The 19,713-nt window shown below is 40.1% G+C and overlaps 1 protein-coding gene across 2 annotated transcripts in view; it reads left to right on the top strand.

Annotated features, from left to right (window-relative positions):
- Positions 1 to 19,713, top strand: part of FBLN1 (fibulin 1) — a 77,528-nt gene that overhangs the window by 26,447 nt on the left and 31,368 nt on the right. For both annotated transcript variants that reach the window (XM_017730556.1, XM_017730557.1), the window contains exons 4-14: positions 2,485 to 2,656; positions 5,046 to 5,105; positions 6,821 to 6,922; positions 8,525 to 8,662; positions 10,819 to 10,956; positions 12,409 to 12,552; positions 13,349 to 13,477; positions 13,974 to 14,099; positions 14,957 to 15,076; positions 15,920 to 16,051; positions 16,596 to 16,719. In XM_017730556.1, coding sequence (XP_017586045.1) covers positions 2,485 to 2,656; positions 5,046 to 5,105; positions 6,821 to 6,922; positions 8,525 to 8,662; positions 10,819 to 10,956; positions 12,409 to 12,552; positions 13,349 to 13,477; positions 13,974 to 14,099; positions 14,957 to 15,076; positions 15,920 to 16,051; positions 16,596 to 16,719 — 1,385 coding nt within the window. The remainder of the gene's footprint in view (positions 1 to 2,484; positions 2,657 to 5,045; positions 5,106 to 6,820; positions 6,923 to 8,524; positions 8,663 to 10,818; positions 10,957 to 12,408; positions 12,553 to 13,348; positions 13,478 to 13,973; positions 14,100 to 14,956; positions 15,077 to 15,919; positions 16,052 to 16,595; positions 16,720 to 19,713) is intronic.

Here is a 19,713-nt window from a genome sequence, read left to right as displayed (position 1 = left end):
ATCCCCCGTGGATCCCCATGGGCTGCAGGGGCACAGCTGCTTCACCATGGTCATCACCACGGCCTGCAGAGGCATCTTGGCTCCGGCGCCTGGAGCACCTCCTCCCCCTCCTTCACTGACCTTGGTGTCTCCATGTTGTTTCCCTCACACGTTCTCACCTCCTCCTCTTCTCCATCTGGAATTAAAACTGCCCCACTATCTTTGTTTTGATTTCTTCTTAAATATGTTATCACAGAGGTGTTACCACCATCTCTCATTGGCCCAGCTTTGGCCAGCAGCATGTCCATCTTCAGAGCCACCAAGGATTGACTCTGCTGGACATGGTGGAAGCTTCCAGCAGCTCCTCACAGAAGCCACCTCTACCAATACCACCACTACCAATAACTTGGCTGTGCAGAACCAACACACCAGTTAAGAAAGCACTTGACACTTTCCATCTCTGGATCATTTTGACTGTGGTATACAAACATGAATTATTCTCATTCTCCAGATGTTAAATCGAGATGCATTGTGCACAGTTAGAATAAATATAGGTTGGAACAAATGATTCAGGGCACACAATTATGTTAATTGAAGATATAGTGTCTTACAGACATTGCAAGATTTAGCAAGCTCTGTACTTGAAGTTTCACATCAGCTGGAGACAGGTTTTTCAAGTTGTGGTTCAGCCTGAAAGAAATAAGGGACATAAGGCTATTCTACACTTCAAAAAGGGCAAGATTAATGATCACTCTTAAAAAAAAAAAAGAGAAACTCTGTAACTCCCGATTTGAACATCGTGTGACAAGATAAAGAAGTAGACTGAGTCTTCCAGCAGAAGCCAGTGAGGGTACCAGAATTATATGTCACAATTTGTCAAAACATCAGCCTATTCAATAACTTAAATAAGATTTGGTTATCCAAAACATGCAGGTTTAAGTCAAGTAATGAATCTTCAGCTCACTTTCCACTTTTGTCTTCTAATTTATGGTTGTGAAAATTGAAAATTAACAAAATCATCATCTGATTTAAGAACTTTGAGATGGATGCCTCAGGGAATTGCTTGATATGTTAGAATAAATATTGAGAAAAGTTGCAATCATCAAGGGTTTATTTCTAAAGTCATCCAAAAAAGCCAGAAAAGATGGAATTACCCCAGACATAATAGGATGAAACTGGAGCATCTGCCATTGGATGGAAGTAGTTGGAGAAACTAGTAAAAAAGTGGGTAGTAGGAACCATCTCACCAAACAAGAGAGGGAAAACATGTATCCTAGAGATTGGGACGGCAGAAAACAACATCCCAGGAGATGAGGTTAGGAGAGAGGAGTTCCAGCCCTACAGTGATCTGCAGCATGGAAAAGCTTCTGTCGTGTATTTAATGACATCATACAAAATGGAGTACTTACATACTTCAGGATGCTGTTATTATCTCACCTTCATGCTGCTCTAAATTTTAAAAGTGCCTTTCAGTTCAGTACAGGGAGAGAAACATGTAATTCATTACAAGGGAAAACTTAGAATATAGGCAGGGATAGACATCTCAAAATAAGGAAAAGCATTTCATAGTTGCCTTCTTTTCAGCAGGTGTGGTGCTTAAAGCACCAAAGTATAGAAATTTAGTTGAAAGTTTAGTTATTTTATATTCCATCTCTTCTGTTTAATGGTGCAGGCTATTTTTTTCAAGCAAAATAGAGTCTGGAAGACTAACAAAGCTAATAAAAAAGCTTAAATCTGTTTTCATGTGACAGTAGCAATTGGCAGACCAGTTCCAGAGAACCAAAGACTTTTGCTCCTTTCTGGCAGCAAGGAAGAAAACTGAATAAATGAGAAGCATCCTCTCAGTTTAAAATAAAGGAAGCCTCCATGGGATTAACTTGTCCTGTGCATGCTTGTGGTGTGTTCCAGGTCTGCAGTTCATCAGGTCTCAAAGACACAGATCATGTGTTACTCCTGGAAGTCACATCAGGACAGTGATGCTTTTAAGTAGTGTTTGACTATGTTTTTCAGAGCAAAATAGCTCCTCTTTATGACCTATTAACACAAACATTGGACGAGTTGTTTGTTTATTCAGGGAGGAGGTTGAATAAGCAGCTCCAGTCAGACTGAGTCCTACACTTCATTGATTGTATCCCGTTTTAATTAAACTGGACACAAATGGGAAGCAGGGGTGTGAAGAATTTCCACTTTTGGCTGGTGTTTGAATCCAGGCTGTGCAGGCAGGGAGTAATGAAATTCCATATACATGTGGGGAGTGTTGTGGTCTTCCACAGCAGCTTGCACACACCTTCACACAGACAGTGTTTCTGAGAACTGGACCCTGGCCAGATGCAGAGCTCACTGAACTCCACAGCAGGTTAAGAAATTCAAACCCAAGTATACCAGGAGTTCTTAAAGAGTTTGCAGAAAATTTTCCGTCAGTGCCAAGATGACACGACTACTGACAGCATTGAAAAAGCTTGCATTGCTTTCACTTTGTTAATATTTTCATTTTCTTTTTAACAGACATGTTGTTACTGTTGTTTGCTGGGAAAAGCTGCCCAAGTTCATGGACAGAGTTGTGAACCCAACCCGAAGATAGGATATCAGTGTGGAATTGTCTTCAGAACTTGCTGTGGGAAAGGTCAAGAAGGCATTGATCTGTCCATCAGCGATTATGCTCCTAAAAAAGAGCCAGGTATTTTATAGCAGACTTTAAAAGAGTGAGGCACAAAATGATACAGGTACAAGAAGTGTTTGCACTTTAAATTATTTATGTTAGAATTCCTCTAATTTGACATCTCATCTGAGTAATTTAATGATGCTTGTTTTGGAGCTCATTTTTTTGGCTAGTGATAGCTGAAAGGCTGTTGTTGAAATCAAGAGGCGGAAAGAGGTCACTTACTTTCTGGTGTCAGAACTTAAATGTAAGAGAGCTTATTTTGGCAACTAATGATCTTATCTTGGAAGGTGAATATAAGCTATTAGATTTAATGGCATTTTGCCCACTGATAAATGCTTAATTAAAATGAAAATCAACAACCAATTCTTTGAATTGTGTTAAAAAGCTAGAGGGCCTTTCCCAGCTCAGCAGAATTCAAATGTTGCCATTGTGTGAGAGGCAAATGCCCACAAACCAGGGGTGTTTGAAATGCCAGGACTGTCTGGGACAACTAAAGATCTCCAGGAGTGTGTTTCTTTCGATATTACCAAAAAAGAGAGGTACCTGGATGGCAGCAGCTCCTGACGCCCTTTTCCATACCTAGTCCACAGAGCTGAAGAGGATGAATGTGTACAGACTGACCCTTATAGACCTTCATTTTTTTGGGGTTTTTTTCCCCCTTTTTCACTTAGCAGACAGATCTGAAACTGCAGACAAGTCATACTGTGTGGTGTTGCCCCCCTCATGGGCCTCCGAGCACTGAAAACATGCAATCTCGCTGGCAGATCACAAGCGATGGGTTTTGGGAGATATCATCCTAATCAATCATTTAAACACAAGCCCCATCACAAAAGCTTGCACTGGTCTGCTTGAACCAGCATGTTATCAGACTTGTTCCAGGTCTTTCAAGCCTGGCTTGTCTCAATGTCCCCCTTATCAGGTAACATCTGGAAATCCCCTTTCAGGCAGTTTGTCTGTGTGTGCTGTTGTCTCAGCAGGGGAATTGCCCCTGTCCATTGGCACTGGCTGAGGTGACTGGACTAGTATATTCCTTGTACTCAGACATCTCTACTAATAACAGAAATTTGCATACACAATGTACCTGCATGACATGAGAAATATGTCATCTATGAGAACTGCGAGCGTGGCGTAGAGTATTTCTCTGCTTGCCCTTGTGGGCAAGTGACGCACACAGCAATCATTAATATGGTTATTGTGGCACACATCAGAGCCACTATGCATTGCAAAGTTGGGGCTGTGTCCACTAGCAGGGCAGGACAATGTTCTCAGTTGTGAAGGGGAGATGAGGCTCCATTTTGCAAGGCAGATTTTTGGACTAGCACCTTGTGTCTGTTGTGCCATAGCAGTGCATGAAGGGCACTCTGCTGCAGGGGTAAGGCAAGCTGGTTCTCCGAATCATATAAGTGTTGTCCACAGGTTGGACTTGATAGTCTTGGAGGTGTTTTCCAACCTAATTGATTTTGTGATCTCTGGTGCTATGTCCCCAGAGGCCTGTACAAAATCCATCCAGACTTGGACAAACTGATTTCATCAGCTCTGTGTAACTGAAATGTGCTCCTATGGCTTGAGGATTCAGTGAACCAACCCAGCCTCATGCCATTGCAGAAAACATTGCTTTCACATCTACTATGCATCCCTTGCTTGTAAGTGACTGCTAGTGGAATGGGCTCATGGACATTCACTGAAACGAGCCTAAGTTTCCTAGTAAGCAGAGTATTTTGGGATTGTGTTTTTGCACACTACCAACCCGCCTTTGCCCCTGTGTTCAAAGTGGCAGGATTGGAGGAAGACCGTTAGCTGGTTCTTTGGGGAAGCAGTGGGTTCAGGATGTGTTTGGTCCTTTTATGTCCTCATGTGGTGAGAATGGACTCTTGGGATACATGCATGTGGCAGGATTATCACAGATCAAAACTCTCCAATGTATATATTTGAAAGAATACCATAAGTATGTGCCCAAAAATTTAGGTGTGGAGTTCCTTTTGAAATGAAACCTAAAGAAGTAACTGAGGTTAATCTGATTTTCATTAAATCTCTGAGTACCCCAAGCTACTATAAAGTCAGTGGAAGCCAAGCATGCCTCAACAACATGCCTTATGAAAATGAGGTTAAGCTCTGGTTAAAAGTCTGACATCATGAACCTGCATTTGAAAATCTCAGTCCACATGTAGTCTATGATCACAGTGTGACTTTCATATTGAATCAGTCAGATGGAAAATGCCCCATGGCCATGAGCATTTGAATGTCAAATTTAAGTAAGAAATAGCTGTAAAATATGTAAATAATGCTTTTTAATTTTGTCCTGGTTTGTCCAAAACCCTCGTGTGAGTTCTATCCTAAGCACTGAGTGTTTTACAATGAGAAGAAAAGTGCTTTCTTCTCTAATTCCTATCTCTCCCCTTTTTAGTTGAAATTTCAAAGGAGGAACTAGACCAAGAAGATCCTTATCTGCATGATGGCTGCAGAGGTAAGTCAGGTGACTAGTCCTGCTAGCCAGCTCTTTCGTGATTGCTTTCAATAAAGTGAAGCCAAATTAGATCTAGAGATTAGCCAGAGTCTTTTGCTAGGATAGTTATGGGTAAAAAAAAACATTGAGGAAGAGCCTTTCCAAGGAGTAATGGGCCATTATGTGATGCCTAAATAGTTCCTAAATACAAGGGAGGCATTGTCTCTCACAGTGGAGGCCATCTTACCCAGCTGAAGCTGAGACAATACATTTAACTTCTACTTAACTTCTAGTGGGAATACCTCAGAAGTGTCATCCTTGAACCTGTGGAGTACTTTGGATTCTTCAGAATATGATGATCCTATATTAAATATGTGCATCTTTTAATCTTTTCTTGGGGTGATCAGGGTGTTTGAATATGAAATTAAACTTGTTTCTGTTTGAGATTCATCACCTGAAAAAATGGAAGACAAAAGTGGCTATTGTCCTGATTAGTCATGCTGCTCTGCCTCCTTGGAAACGTGTGTTTGGAATATTGCTCTGCTAAGTATTCTGATTTATTGCTTGCCACGTGATTTACATATCTATAAACCTAAACCAGCAGTGATTCATTCTTTTCTGCCAGCATTTTGGAACTCAGAAATGTATTTAGGATATAAACAATTTAATAGTCTTATATTCCAGTTGAAAAGTTATTTACTGTTCTCCATGTTCTACAGCTGTTACGCTCTGGAGAGAATGGGAATATCTACCAGGTCATTAGTGAACCAGAGTCAACAGTGCCTCTCCTCCTTGTCTCCAGTTGCTAATTACAAGAGATGACATAGAAATACGTGTTACATATTTTCCTAGCATTATTTCTTCATGTAATCAGTTGTTTTATTTCTCAGTTAATCAGCTGCCTGCAGGAGGTGGATTGGTATTGCGAGCTGCAAATTAGTGGTTCTGTCTACAGTGTATTTTCTGATAAACTTGGCATGCCAAAAGTACTTGTAATTTTCTGAACTTTACCAGGGGAAACTTAAATTTCCTAGACAGCGGAACTTCCAGCAATTTGTTTTGGAGAATCTTCATTTTACATGGGGAAATTCTGTTCTTCTAGCAACTCCACTACAGATTTTACTGCTAGGATGGAGCTCACAGTATTAGCAGAGATTCAGAGAGCAGAGGCTGTTGACCTCAACCACAAAACTATGGTTTCACCTAATTTTCAGTGGTGCATTAATGCCCCTGTCCTCGTCAGAAATTGTTGTACTTAAAAAACTATTTTATAAAGTACTTACAATGTATTATAGCTGCAATTGCTCACATGGATTGTGCCTATCTCAGACCTTTTGTTTAATGCCTCTCCAGCCATTCCAAAAAACAGAGATGGGTTCTGTTTGTACTAAGAATATCTGCAGCCTTAAAACAAATATTTGTTGTTGGAAGTATATAACATTTTCTCTATTTTTAGAATATGAAATATTTTTAATATTAATTTCTATTGTAACAAGATCAGAAAAAGTTTTCTTAATGATGAGCCAAATTTTGTGTAAATTCTCTGTAGTATTTTCTTTCTATCAGAACAACCCTTCTTGTATTATTTTAGAGCCTTCTGTGCTTAGCCCTTTCTTTCTTCTGTATATGTGTATTAACTTCTTTTCTAAATAAATCAGGTATCCTGTTAATTAATGGTATGTTTCAGTTCCTATGAAGAGCCTCTTAATTACATGACTTTTTAACATATCCATTAGGTGGTGGTCCCTGCTCTCAGCAGTGCAGAGACACAGGATCCAGTTACGTCTGTTCCTGCTTTGTTGGTTATCAGCTTCAACCAGATGGTATCACCTGTGAAGGTAAAAGAAATAAAGCCATTGTCTCGATTATCAACATTCTTGTTTTAAAAGAGCAAGGATAGATACAAAAATACCCAGAGAGAAGAGATCAGAGTATGCTTATGTCAGCTGGGGAAAGAGGTGAAGTCATAAAAAGTTGATTTGAATGGAGTGTTGAAATGAGAATTGTGGGAAGATGAAGTTAAGAAAGGGTCAGTGGAAAAGGTGGAGAATTTAGAATGGAGAAGAGGCAGAGTTTGAATTTGTTGTGAATAAAACCAAAATAAAATACCTATTCTCTCTCGTAATAGTAGATTGTAATTGATAAGGCAGATGAAATAAATAGAGTAGGATTCTTTAGCTTGTTAAGGACACAACTGACAGAATGGATGAATGTTCTGGATTCCATGAGTAGCATGGGAATTGTCAAGGAAGGATTTTTAGTTTCTCCCAGAAGAAGAACTGGTTCTTCCCCCAGAGGGTGCTGGGGCACTGAACAGGCTCCCCAGGGAATGGGCACGGCCCCAAGGCTGCCAGAGCTCCAGGAGTGTTTGGACAATGCTCTCAGGCACAGGGTGGGATTGTTGGGGTGTGTGTGCAGGGCCAGGAACTGGACTCGGTGATCCTTGTGGGTGCCTTCCAACTCAGCATATTCTACTCTGTGACATCAAATGAAGCACACTGGGATGGAGGTCCCATTTGACTTCAGGCACGTGCAATGTGACATTTGGCTCTGAGCTGGTGAGCCCAGGCTCCTTGTTGCTGAGTTATATGAGCCCTATGGCACAGTCCACCTTCCCCATCCTGCATAGTAGTTCAAGGATGACAAGTTTTCCTGATGAAGAGTGCCTTTTTCTCTCAGTGACTGAAAATGGAGTCTAAGTAGCTCAGATACAAACTTCAGAATATAAAATAAATATTGATGTTTGGTCAGATTAACATTAACCTAGTTGAACATATAAAAAGGAAGAGCTTTTACATTTAATACACATGGATGTCAGATTTTCTTATGCATTCAAATTTAAAATGAAGAAAAATCACAAAGGAAATGTCTATCAGTAGCTGTAAAGTAGAAAGTCACAGCTTGGCTCAGAGAATCCCTCAACCATATGTTGGTGGGATACAGAGCAAGGCGAGGATTTCTGAAAGTTTGCCTCATTCATACAGTCACTATAATCCAACCATGAAATCACTGACATTGGAAAAGACACTTAAGAGCATCAAGTCCAACACAAATCAAACACTGCCAACTCCACCAGCAGACCATGTCTACACATCCTAGCTGTAACAACCTTAGATGTGTCCGGAGACATCATCTACTACTAGACTCTATCAGATGATGTTGTCTCTTTGCTCTCACTCAGTTACCCTTCCTCCTCTAAAGTACAGGGAAGTCCTGGTACCAACAGGGTCCAAATGTCTTTGCTGGCTCACACCCTGGCAACAGTTGCGTAGTGGGGTGTAAGCGTGAGGCCAAATCCACATTTTTGTATTCTGATGCTCAGAGGAATACCTGGTTGGAGGTGTGCCCACAGCTAGCCTTTGACCTTGTCTCTTTCCAGGGACTTCATGCTTCTTATTTACTCTCTCTTATTTCTTTTAAAATAATTTTGCATATTGTAGATATTAATGAATGTATCACTGGGACACACAACTGTGGGATTGGACAAACCTGTGTCAATACATTAGGATCTTTCCGCTGTCAGCGGGACACAAGCTGCGGAACTGGTTATGAACTAACAGATGACAGTCGTTGCAAAGGTATGTCCTGTGCAGAGAAACTAGAATCTTTCAGGCTTAAGTTCAAAACTAAGCACATCATTATGTCGTGCTTCTTTGCTTTTGGTAAATACTCGTGTAACTGAGACACGTGCACTTCAAGAACAGTAGTTCTTCCACCTGCGACCTTGCAGATAACCAGGCAGCTGGGGGCTGCTGCAAAGACTTCCAGGAGAGATATTTTACACTGGCAGTTTTTGTTGCATGTTAGAAGCTGGTTTGGGGACTAAAACAGGTGATTATGAAGGTCCAGCACTCACACTATACACAACTTCCTGGAGATTATTTCTGGCTAGCTCCAGTCTGTTCTGAGGAATTCATTGCTCATTAATGAGTGGAGTGCCTGAGTCCTGCTCTTGAAGGTTTAGATGTGCCTGAATAAATCAAGGTTGCACATTCTGAAGTGTGAAACAAAGTGTGGCAAGTGGAGCCAGCAGGTGATTCAGTTTGAAAATGTGCAGGTAGATGCATCTTTAGAAAAAGAAAGTAAGCTTTTATCCTTAGGAGGTTTAATTTGTTACAAAGGGATTAATTTCTTAATCACAGCATTCCTAGGGATTTAAAAATGTAAAGAGGCTAAAAGCACTGTTCTTGACTAGCTGTGTTTGAACACAAGGGCAACAGTCTTTCTTACTAAAAAAATTACTTATTTCAAGTTGCATCTAGCTTAAAGAATGCTGTTATGTGCATCCATAACTTCACCTGACATGCTGCCTTTACAGAGATATAAATTATCAGCAAACTCCAGTTGATGTGGAATTGGTTTTCACTATGAGAAAGTCTATTATCCCCAAGCTTGGAATGGTTTATAAATAAACTAATTTCATCCCACTAAGTAAATTAACTCAACCAAAATTTTAGGCAAGGTTTTACTGTAGGAACTGATCAGTGATGAATAATAAATAGATTGGATAAATAGACTGATTAATGACATCCAATGCAAAACTTGCAGAACATCAGGCAATGTTTTTGAAAGTATCATGGTGTAACTGTGATCCCTTTGAAATAACACTTCTGTTGGTTTGAATGATATCAGATTTAGGCCAACAAATAGCTGACTGGCAAGTATTAACACCTTTCTCTGTTGAAAAAAAAGGAGTACAGTTAGTAAATTACGCATGCCACTAATTTTAGAAAGTTCTTACCTGGGTAAGATATGTTAATAATGTTAATTATTAATATTATGTTAATAGTGATAAAAATAGAAGATTCATAATCTTCATGTATGGTTTTTAAATGCCAAGTAACATGACTGAGTTGTGCTACATGTAGAACCCTGCTAAACCCAGTTCAGTATTAACCCAACTAAAACTTCAAATGGTCTCCACAGTCAGTTTTTAAGTCCCACAGAGCTCTAGGGCTACTGTTGTATCAACTGCATCAATGAGAAAGCTGAGGTATTCTGTTGCTAGAGAGTTTCTGTATTTTGATAACTTTAGGAGATTTCATCCCAGTGCCAGGCAGCAAATATTAAATTTTAGTTGCTTTTATGTGGACAGGACTGCATTCGTGTGTGAAGCCTCATTTGCTGTTGTCTCCTTTATCTGCTTTACCTGAACAATAATTTATTCACAAATATTTATTGTCTATTCTGAACTGGAGTAGAATATTAAAGTAATCAGAAGTCATATTTATGTGCATTTTAAAGCATGATAATTCAGGGATATTGCAAGCCTTTATGGATGGGAATCAAGGCCAATTAATTCATTTATGAAAGAAATTAACAATACCTGCATTGGATCTAAAGTTAAAATTAAAATTGCACTTGGATAATTAAATCTTCCTGACTTCAAAGCTAAGCACACTGCTGAATCAAGGCTTGAGCAGTGCTGAATGTGATGCTTTAGATACTCTGTAATGGTTTTGAATCATTTAATAGTGAAAATTAAACTTGTAAAGCATAATACACACAGACACACCCCTATATATAATATTAATAATGAAATAGTAAAAAAATCTTAACCTACCTGGTTTTACCGAGATCTTTTTTGAAGTAGTAAGTCAGACTGATCCTGGATCATAGAATTCCAGGAAGGTATGCTGAGGATTAACAATGATTTAACCTATGTCTTATGTTTTAAATGTCATGAAAAAAATTGTTGAATTCCTGCTAACAATTTTTTTTTGTGATGTACCAGATATTGACGAATGTGAGACTGGTACTCATAACTGCCCCCCCGATTTTATCTGTCAGAATACTCCAGGATCTTTCCGTTGCCGACCCAAGCTACAGTGCATGAGTGGGTTTATACAAGATGCACTAGGCAACTGTATTGGTAAGGCATGTTCTTATCTTGGGGAATACTCAAGTGTTGCCTGGGAGATAAATGGTAGTTTCACTGGTTGGGTTCTGAGTTGCTCAAGCCGTTCTTCATCTGTGTATGGATTGCTCTTTCCTTGGTCCCATGGGTAAGAGTGACAGAGGAAAGCCATTTAAATAAAAGACTTAAGTACTCAATAGCCATTTTTAATGAGATTAGGTTACCTAAGGTGCTTAGCTGCTTAAGTCTTTGGGTGTTTTATCTGAAACAAAATTTGTAAAATAATAATGATAAATTTTACCTAACTCTATCCAAAAGGTTTTAGCCAAAGCTTTGTGTAGAAAGGTGTAATTATGGCCTCCTCTGCAACACGCTTTCATATTAGTCTGCTTGGTTTTACAGGCATGTAGGTCTTTCCAGACCTGTCCCACGTTACAGGCCATCAAGAATCTTACTGTGTATGGGGCAGTTATAACAGACCGTGAAGAAGAGTTTTACTTTAAAGACTGATGACAATCTTGTCAGGCCAATGCTTTGTTTCCCCCAAACCAGAATTATAACCTTCATATAAGTACATTAGAATTACTGGTTTCCAGCAGACTCTATATGGATTTGTCTAATGTGACCCACAAATCTATCAGTTATTCCCTTGAGTGTTATTTTCAAGTCTCAACTCCACTTTTAATCCTTCCATTGGCATAGGAAGTGTTGGACTTGTGGAACTGGCCGAACAGCAGCAGCTGCCAAGTTGCACTCATTATCAGCCCCTTTTTCTCCTGATCATATCATACCCTGTAGTGCTGAAATCTGACACTGGAAACAGACTGAAAACAAAATTGCAGCCTTTAAAATGAGGGGGGGCAGTGCCTGCGCACAGCAAGCCCTTTGAAGACACATGTCTGCCATAGGTAGCACCAGGTCCATGGCAGCTTGTGGTTAGCTTTCCATCATGGACATCAGTAAAGCCACATCAATTTGCAGCAGCAATAGTTATGGCCCGTAAAATGCGTTTGCTCAAAATATTTACCAAAGCAATTTCACAGCCTATTTTACACATTGGCAATCAAATGCTTTCCTATGTGGAGTTGAGGGGATTTTGTTGTTGGATTTGTGACTGATCATCATATACAAGCTAAGACCTAAATCAGAACCAACAGACTGAAGCAGAACTGGTTGAGATGGTGAACTGAATTGTTGATTAGCTCTTTGTGTGTTCAGGGGAGACTTTTAAAGGCTTTGAAACAAATACCAGTTCTATACCAAATTTCCACAGCTTTTCAGTGGGATCTATGGCTTTTATACCTCCACAGTCTTCACACTGGAAGCATTTTATCAGAGAAGCTAAATGTCATGAATAGTTGTACTCTCCCACGGGCAGAACTTTTCTCTGAAGGGTTACATAATGAGAGCATCTTACCTTAAACCTCTTGAGACTGGAAACAGTTACACTGATTTCTGCTATTGTAGATATCAATGAGTGCCTGAGTACCAACATGCCGTGCCCAGCTGGACAGATCTGTATTAACACTGATGGCTCCTTTACCTGCCAGCGAATCTCACCCAGCTGTGGCCGAGGTTACCATCTCAATGAAGATGGAACAAGATGCGTAGGTGAGTGACAGTTGGGAAGAAAAAGCAGTTTTAAGAAAATAACTCACATATATAATTAATGTTTACCAGTTTCTTGCACTTTGCCTAGGTTTTTCTCATTCCCACAGTCAATTCTTGATCCTGTTCTTTCCCTCATGGCAGTCCCAGCAAGTGAAGAATGACAAGCATCCACCCTCTGTCCTTCATATAACTCATGAAACCCTATATTTTGAGGAGTAATGATTATCAGCTGCCATAAATGGCATTGGCTGTGATTGTGTCAATGGAATAATGCTGTCCCAAATCTCCTTAGTACAGAGAGATGACACAAGGTCAACTTAATGCCCCACAGAAGCCATTCAAGTAACACTGAAAGACATAGATGCCTTTGGGTGGCTTTTAACTGAGGTGCTTTTGCAAAGAGAGGCATTTTTGTATGTGTTTTCAATATCTGTGACTTACCAAAGCATTTCTGATGACTCTGGATCTCAGACATCTTATACTAGATGTAGATCTGATCCACAAATAATGCATAATGAAGCAATTTTGCACCTGAATTCCTCCAGAGATTGCCTGATTACTTCATTGCTTTCCTCCCAAGTCCATCAACATTAAGGACACCTTAGAGCTAACCTGCTTTGGTATAACTAGTTTGGATTTGTGACTCTGATCTTGTAAAAGCTGAGAGCATGGTAACGTCTCGTTTTCTGTTTCAAAACAGTTTATAACCACCAGGGGAAAAAGAAATATGCTAACATGTTGCTCTTCTCTCAATTTGCATAGTCAGAAGTGTACTTAAAATCACTTTTTATTTTAGATGTGGATGAGTGCTCATCCCCTAACCAGCCCTGTGGAGAAGGACACATTTGTATCAATGCCCCAGGCAATTACCGCTGTGAGTGCAAAGCTGGCTATAATTTCGATGTCATCAGTAGGACGTGTATTGGTAAGTTGGACCTATCAACCTAAATATGTGCCGCCATGGCACTTACAGAATGATCCCGTGTAAAGAACGTTACTGCTCTCTGCATACCCTCTGTCATCAGAATGAAAAATTGACTGCTGTATTATTTGGATGAATCTAAAATCATATTAAAGAACTGCTGATACTTCAAAGGAAGCTGTATTAGTATTGTCAGTGTGTTATCTGCTATCCTGTTAAAAGGTAAGGTTGTGAGAGTGTAATTGTTTTCTGTGATATTTTTATAAGCACCTACAGCAAAAGATTCCTTTGGAAGATCAAAGCAACTTTCTTCTGTGTAGATCTAATCCAACTGTACTCTGGAGTGCTTCTGAATGAGCATTTTGAGGACTTCTTCTCTCTCTAGTACGAAATTTAAATCTGGAAAATAACAATCAAACTTTTATAACCCCATTCTTGTCCAGACTGGTACCACAGTTAGCCAGCCAATCCACAGACCTCTCTGTGTTTGTCATTGCAGATATCAATGAATGCAGACGCTACCCAGGCCGTCTATGTGCTCACAAGTGTGAGAATACTCCTGGTTCCTACTACTGCACTTGTACCATGGGATTCAAACTTTCAGCTGATGGTAGATCATGTGAAGGTACAGCTCTCAGTGCTTTGGTTACAGAATGTGAGAAACTCATGAATGTGAGAGCTCATTGCTCTTTGAGCTGTTTTTTATTCTAGGTTGCAAGACTGCACTGGAATGTCATGAGAAATCATCACAGTGTAGTCTCTTTGATTACATGAATGCTGCTGTGCTTAGCTGAGGCCGCTATAGCCCACAGCTTGAATATATTGCCCTTAGACTGGGTCATTTGACAGGGCAAGGGGACACAGCCTCAAGCTACACCAGGGAAGGTTCAGGTTGGACATCAGGAGGAATTTCTTCACTGAAAGGGTGGTCAGGCATTGGAAGGGGCTGCCCAGGGAGGTGGTGGAGTCCCCATCCCTGGAGGTGTCCAAGGAACGCCTGGACAATGGCACTCAGTGCTCTGGTCTGGGTGACAAGGTGGGGCTTGGTCACAGGTTGGACTCAATGGTCTTGGAGGTATTTTCCAACACGAATGGTTCTGTGATTCTGTGATGCAGAGGTGTATGGGTCTACATTTCCTGCACTTTGAAGGGTCATTCAACTCAATCAGATTCAAAACCTTCAAAACCAACTTTGCGGATATCCAAACACAAAAATGTATGTGTTGGCCTAAAAATTCCCTCCCAGTCTCACACCTTGAAGTACAGTAGGAAATTCTAGCACAGTGCAAATTAACCTATACTGCCAGACCCTGTTAAGAGTAACACTCTCAGAGCCCCCTGTTTCCAGGTTACTCAGTGATATGTGTGCCATCCTTTTTTAATTTAAAAAAATTACATTCCAAAGTTTTGTCATATGACAGTATTAGGAGTGATGAATATAGCAAGAAATTTGGGGTTCAGGTGTATAACTTTGCATTTCAGATTTGAATGAGTGTGAGAGCAACCCCTGTAGTCAAGAGTGTGCCAATGTGTATGGCTCTTACCAGTGCTATTGCCGCCGCGGATTCCAGCTCAGTGACATCGATGGCATTTCATGTGAAGGTGAGCTCTGTAGTGTTGCAGAGAGAGTGGGTGGGCATTTCTTATTGTCACTGCAACAAACATGAGCAATTCCATGTAATTTTTTCGTTTTAACATTTGAGTCTCTTTGGTATTTTCTTGTGAAACTCTATTTAATGAAGGTCTCCCACCCATATCTTTTTCTAGAAGTATCTCTCTGCATGCATGGTGTCAGTTTTGCTGTTTACACTGAATTGTAGCTTGGCACACTTTCATTACTTGACAGAAATTTGTTTTTTCACTGAGGAATTACCAGAATTTCTAGTCTTCAGCGAGTGGAGATTTGAGCATATTTATATGCTACATATATAATATATGATATTACTAGGTAGTATTTAATGCATCCTCTTTTGTGGCTGGTTCTGAACTAATGTGTTCTCAAATACCAGGAGGATGTGGGTGTGACCTTGTGGACAAGATCCTGAATTTGGACTTAGGTCTCCAGGACTTACTAGACAGTGAGGCCTTGGGCAGAACACCTAATTTTGATTTCCTTTTTGTAAAAACAAGGTTAAAACTATTCATCTCCCTCCCTTTTATAAAGCAGTAAAACACATGTCACTGTAAAGTACTTGCTCTTGTCCATTACATTGTCTCTTGGGCTCTCATGTATCTTTTCATTTTCTTCAGAGTTCCATTTACTCCTGAAAATCTTTGCTATTTAGATGTCATTGGCTAAAGCCACACCTATCTGATGATCTTCTTCATTGCCCAGAAATTAGAATCATCAAATTGTGTTTGAAGCTCATAGCAGGAGCACAGTACATGTGCACTGGGTTGAATGTCATGAACACATAGTAAATTCGTGGTGTTTTTTTCTTGCAGATATTGATGAATGTGCTTTGCCTACTGGAGGACATATCTGTTCCTTTCGATGTATTAATATTCCTGGGAGCTTTCAATGTACTTGTCCCTCCACTGGGTACAGGCTGGCACCTAATGCACGCAATTGCCAAGGTGAGTTCAGTAACTGCAGGGAGACCTCACTTGTTTGTGGACTTCTGACAAGTTCTAGCAGTTTTTGTATTTAAAAAACGCCTTTCCTACGACATTATAGGTAAAGCAGTAGACCTCAGCCAGATATCTGAAGAAACCAGTCTTTTATAATAAATATACAGGAAATTTCCATTATAAAGTAATTCAGTAGAGAATACTTTTAAAAACATTATCAAATATAAAAAATTCTTATGATGAAAATTCCAATGGTGAAATGCTATGAGTTAGTTTAGCCATTAAAAGGAAATATCCTACTGTAAACATGCCAGTAAATATTGAGGTCATGTCCACTTAGTGGCACTGCTGCTCTTCCTTTTCTTCTTCTTGCCAGTTGGTTGGGTTAAGGTTCTTCTTTTTTGTTCTTCTGCCCTGCCCTTGCAATCCTGTAGTAATGTTTAATTGCACCCCATGTTCTGTAGTATCTAATAGAATACTGTCATTGTCTGGCACCTGCAAGTAGAGGAAAAGCATGTGTTTAATCCACTCCCCTGTTTCCATTTGGCAGATATCGATGAGTGTGTTGCAGAAAGCCACAACTGCTCTTTCAATGAGACCTGCTTTAACATCCAGGGTGGCTTTCGCTGCCTGTCTTTGGAATGTCCGGAGAATTACCGCAAGTCAGGAGATACGTAAGTACCTTCTTTTTCAAGGTCAAGCAGTTTTTTGGTGACAGGATCTCCTTATGTCATGCCACTGCTGACTGAACACAGAGCAGTTTCTAGCAAATGTATTCTGTTGGCAGGCCTACCCTATGTTTTTCACACACAGATCTGGTGTCTTTCTCATGCTCCTCTTTCTAAGAAAAAAATGCTCCCTTAAAAAGTGCCATGTGTGAGTGGTTTGCACCATAATGTTCCCCAGAGCCATGAGCAGATACTCTCTGTCTGGCTTCCTTGCAGGCAGCCTGATAGGAGGGCTACATTCAGCTTTGAAATCCCTGGCTTTTATTTCAGAATCACACATAGTCTTTCCTTACTTTCACACTTCAGCCAAAGGGTTCTTTTTAGCTCCCTCTCTGAATTCTCATCTGTGCTGTTGCAAAGCATTGCAAGAATGTCTTATATTTAGTACCATATAATTGAATCATAGAATATTAAGGGGTTATAATGGACCTTAAAAATCATCTAGTCCCAACCCTCTCTGCCATGTGCAGGAACATGTCCCACTAGACCAGCTTGCTCAAGGCGATATCCAACCTGGCCTTGAGCACTGCCAGGCTGGGGCATCCACCTCCCTGGACAACCTGTTCCAGTGTCCTCACCACCCTCACAGTAAAAAATTTCTACAAATTATCTTATGTAAATCTCCCCTCTTTCAATTTGTACCCAATTTTCACCTGTATTAGAAAACCTGGGAGCCCTAGCAGGGGTGATATGTTAGCTGCAGCTCATAATTGTGTCACTAACCTAGCTCAGAGACAGTATGCATTCTGGTGTAGAAAATAGGGGACAGCTCTGGGAGGAGGGGCAACTGGCAGCTCTTTTATACCCATCAAATGGTGTCAGCAGAGTGGAGAAGTTGCAAATTCTCAGTTGGGTAGCTGAGTTTATGGCTAATGAAGGTGATGCTTTGCCTCCTGCCTGTGGCTTTCTGGCCACCCTGTACTCCAGCAATTCTTCCAAAGGCTGCTTCATGGTCCCCTCATGTGCCCTGTACTCAGGTAAATGTGTTCCACCAGCCAGGGAGGAAAGCTGACAAATCACATTTGATATCAGCCCACTCTTGCTTTTCCCAGTCAGCGTTGGTATGGCCACCATCTGTTAGACAGAACTGAGTACTCTGTGCCTCCTCTGTAGAATGAAGCTAATGCTGATCTCCATCTCAGGGATTTTGTGGGGATTAGTTATTTTGCATTTAAGCCTTAGTCTTTGAAATGCCGTATAAGTGGCACAGCAGATGTATTTGATCAGAATGCTGGAGAGGAAGTTCATGGTGTAAACCCAGCTATTTATAAAATATGCTTGTGTTCTGGGAAGGGCAATAGGAATTAAATTTTAAATTATATTTGTCACATCAATGACCAAGCAGTGCCTCATGATGGAGATGTTCTCTTTATTTGTAATACTGCGGGTTCATTTGTTTTCTAATTTTAAAAAATGTGTAATGTGCAATGGGCCACTAGGCAGAATCAGCAGATTTCTACTTTTATGGACATTCCTGCGTTGCAGAGTTCAATTTATAAAATACACATCGTACACACATTCCATTTGTTCTTCTTTCTTATCTGTATTTGACTTTAATGGCTATTTGAGCTATATGGGATCTTTTGGGAAAGCAGTAGAATGTTTGAATTGTTTTTCTGTGTCTGGGTTGTTGGGCTCTGTAATGGCTGTCTCAGCCTAAGTCAGACCTACTCATAGGGCGAGATCCTTCTGATGTGCTTGGGCTATAATTAGGCTATGAGTCAGACACAAATCCTGCAGCTGCTCAGTGAAATGCTAATTATTTAAATTCCTTGAGTTATTATCTCATTGGATATATTAGGTTTTCTCCTCTTAACAGCTACAGATAGTTACTAAATGTATTGTTGAAAACATGTTTGCATAAAGCAAAGAGAATGTGAGTTCATTATTACCATTGACAAATGTGGGTTCCAGAGGCTCTCTCATACTTAGCCAGGATATGAATGTTGTACCAAAGTGCCGGAATCAGGATTTATGGGTGGGATTACCTGGCACTCACTGGGCAGCAATTTCATAAGACAGCTCTTTAGCACCCTTTTTATATCCAAACTACTTTGCATCTTCTTGACTGATTTAGTTTTGCATATATACCCCAGCAGGGCTGATAGCCAGCATATCTTTGTTACATTCTGTGTGATAAGGACCTTAAATTGCTTTTTCACACAGGCTCTAAAATCAAAGTAGTTGGCTTCTTATAACATCACATCTAGTACAGATACCATTTTTTCTCTCCTTTTTATTCAAAACACATTCCAGTTTTACCAACTTGGCACATAGTAAGAAAAACAATGTATTTTTCCATTCCCCTCAAGTTGCCACCTCAGGAATTTTTTTTACCCTGTTCCCCATTGCTTTCTTTGGAATAGCTATGATTTAATAAGCCTTAGTCCTGTAAATCCAAGTTTCTTTATTCTTATTTTTCCTTAAAATCCTTATGTACAGGCAACAGCACACAGTGATCCAGAAGCTTCTTTACCCAATACCTTTAAAGCAGAGGTTTTTGCGTGGTGGCTGTTGCAGTGGTGATTGCCATCAGGTAAATTAATTGCAGTATCGTCCCAGGCTATGGGCTGAAACCTCAGGATGCTGTTTAGATATTCTAAGCTCCAAGAGGAAACAGTCTGTGTTATCTTCCCCAAAGACAGCAAAATGCCTGGCCTGATCTTAATGGTAACAATTTTATTGAAGGCCTTATCTTTTACTTAAATTCTGCTTTTTGTTTTTCATTGATCAGTCTATAGGCTTGGTATTTTTCCCAGGGTAGATAAGATCTACTGCTTCTCATAATAGAACTTAACTTGCTACACTGCCTTGCCAAACAGTTTTTGTTTTCAAATTGCATAACAATTAACTTCTCTTTATACGGCATTGAAGTCTTAACATTTGTAATATTTAACCCAAGAAAAATAGAAGAAAAGATAAAGAAGCATTTGTAGCAAC

The sequence above is a fragment of the Corvus brachyrhynchos genome, unplaced genomic scaffold (genome assembly GCF_000691975.1).
Source record: "Corvus brachyrhynchos isolate BGI_N302 unplaced genomic scaffold, ASM69197v1 scaffold523, whole genome shotgun sequence".
Taxonomy (NCBI): domain Eukaryota; kingdom Metazoa; phylum Chordata; class Aves; order Passeriformes; family Corvidae; genus Corvus; species Corvus brachyrhynchos.
This window is presented reverse-complemented; position numbering and strand designations above follow the sequence as displayed.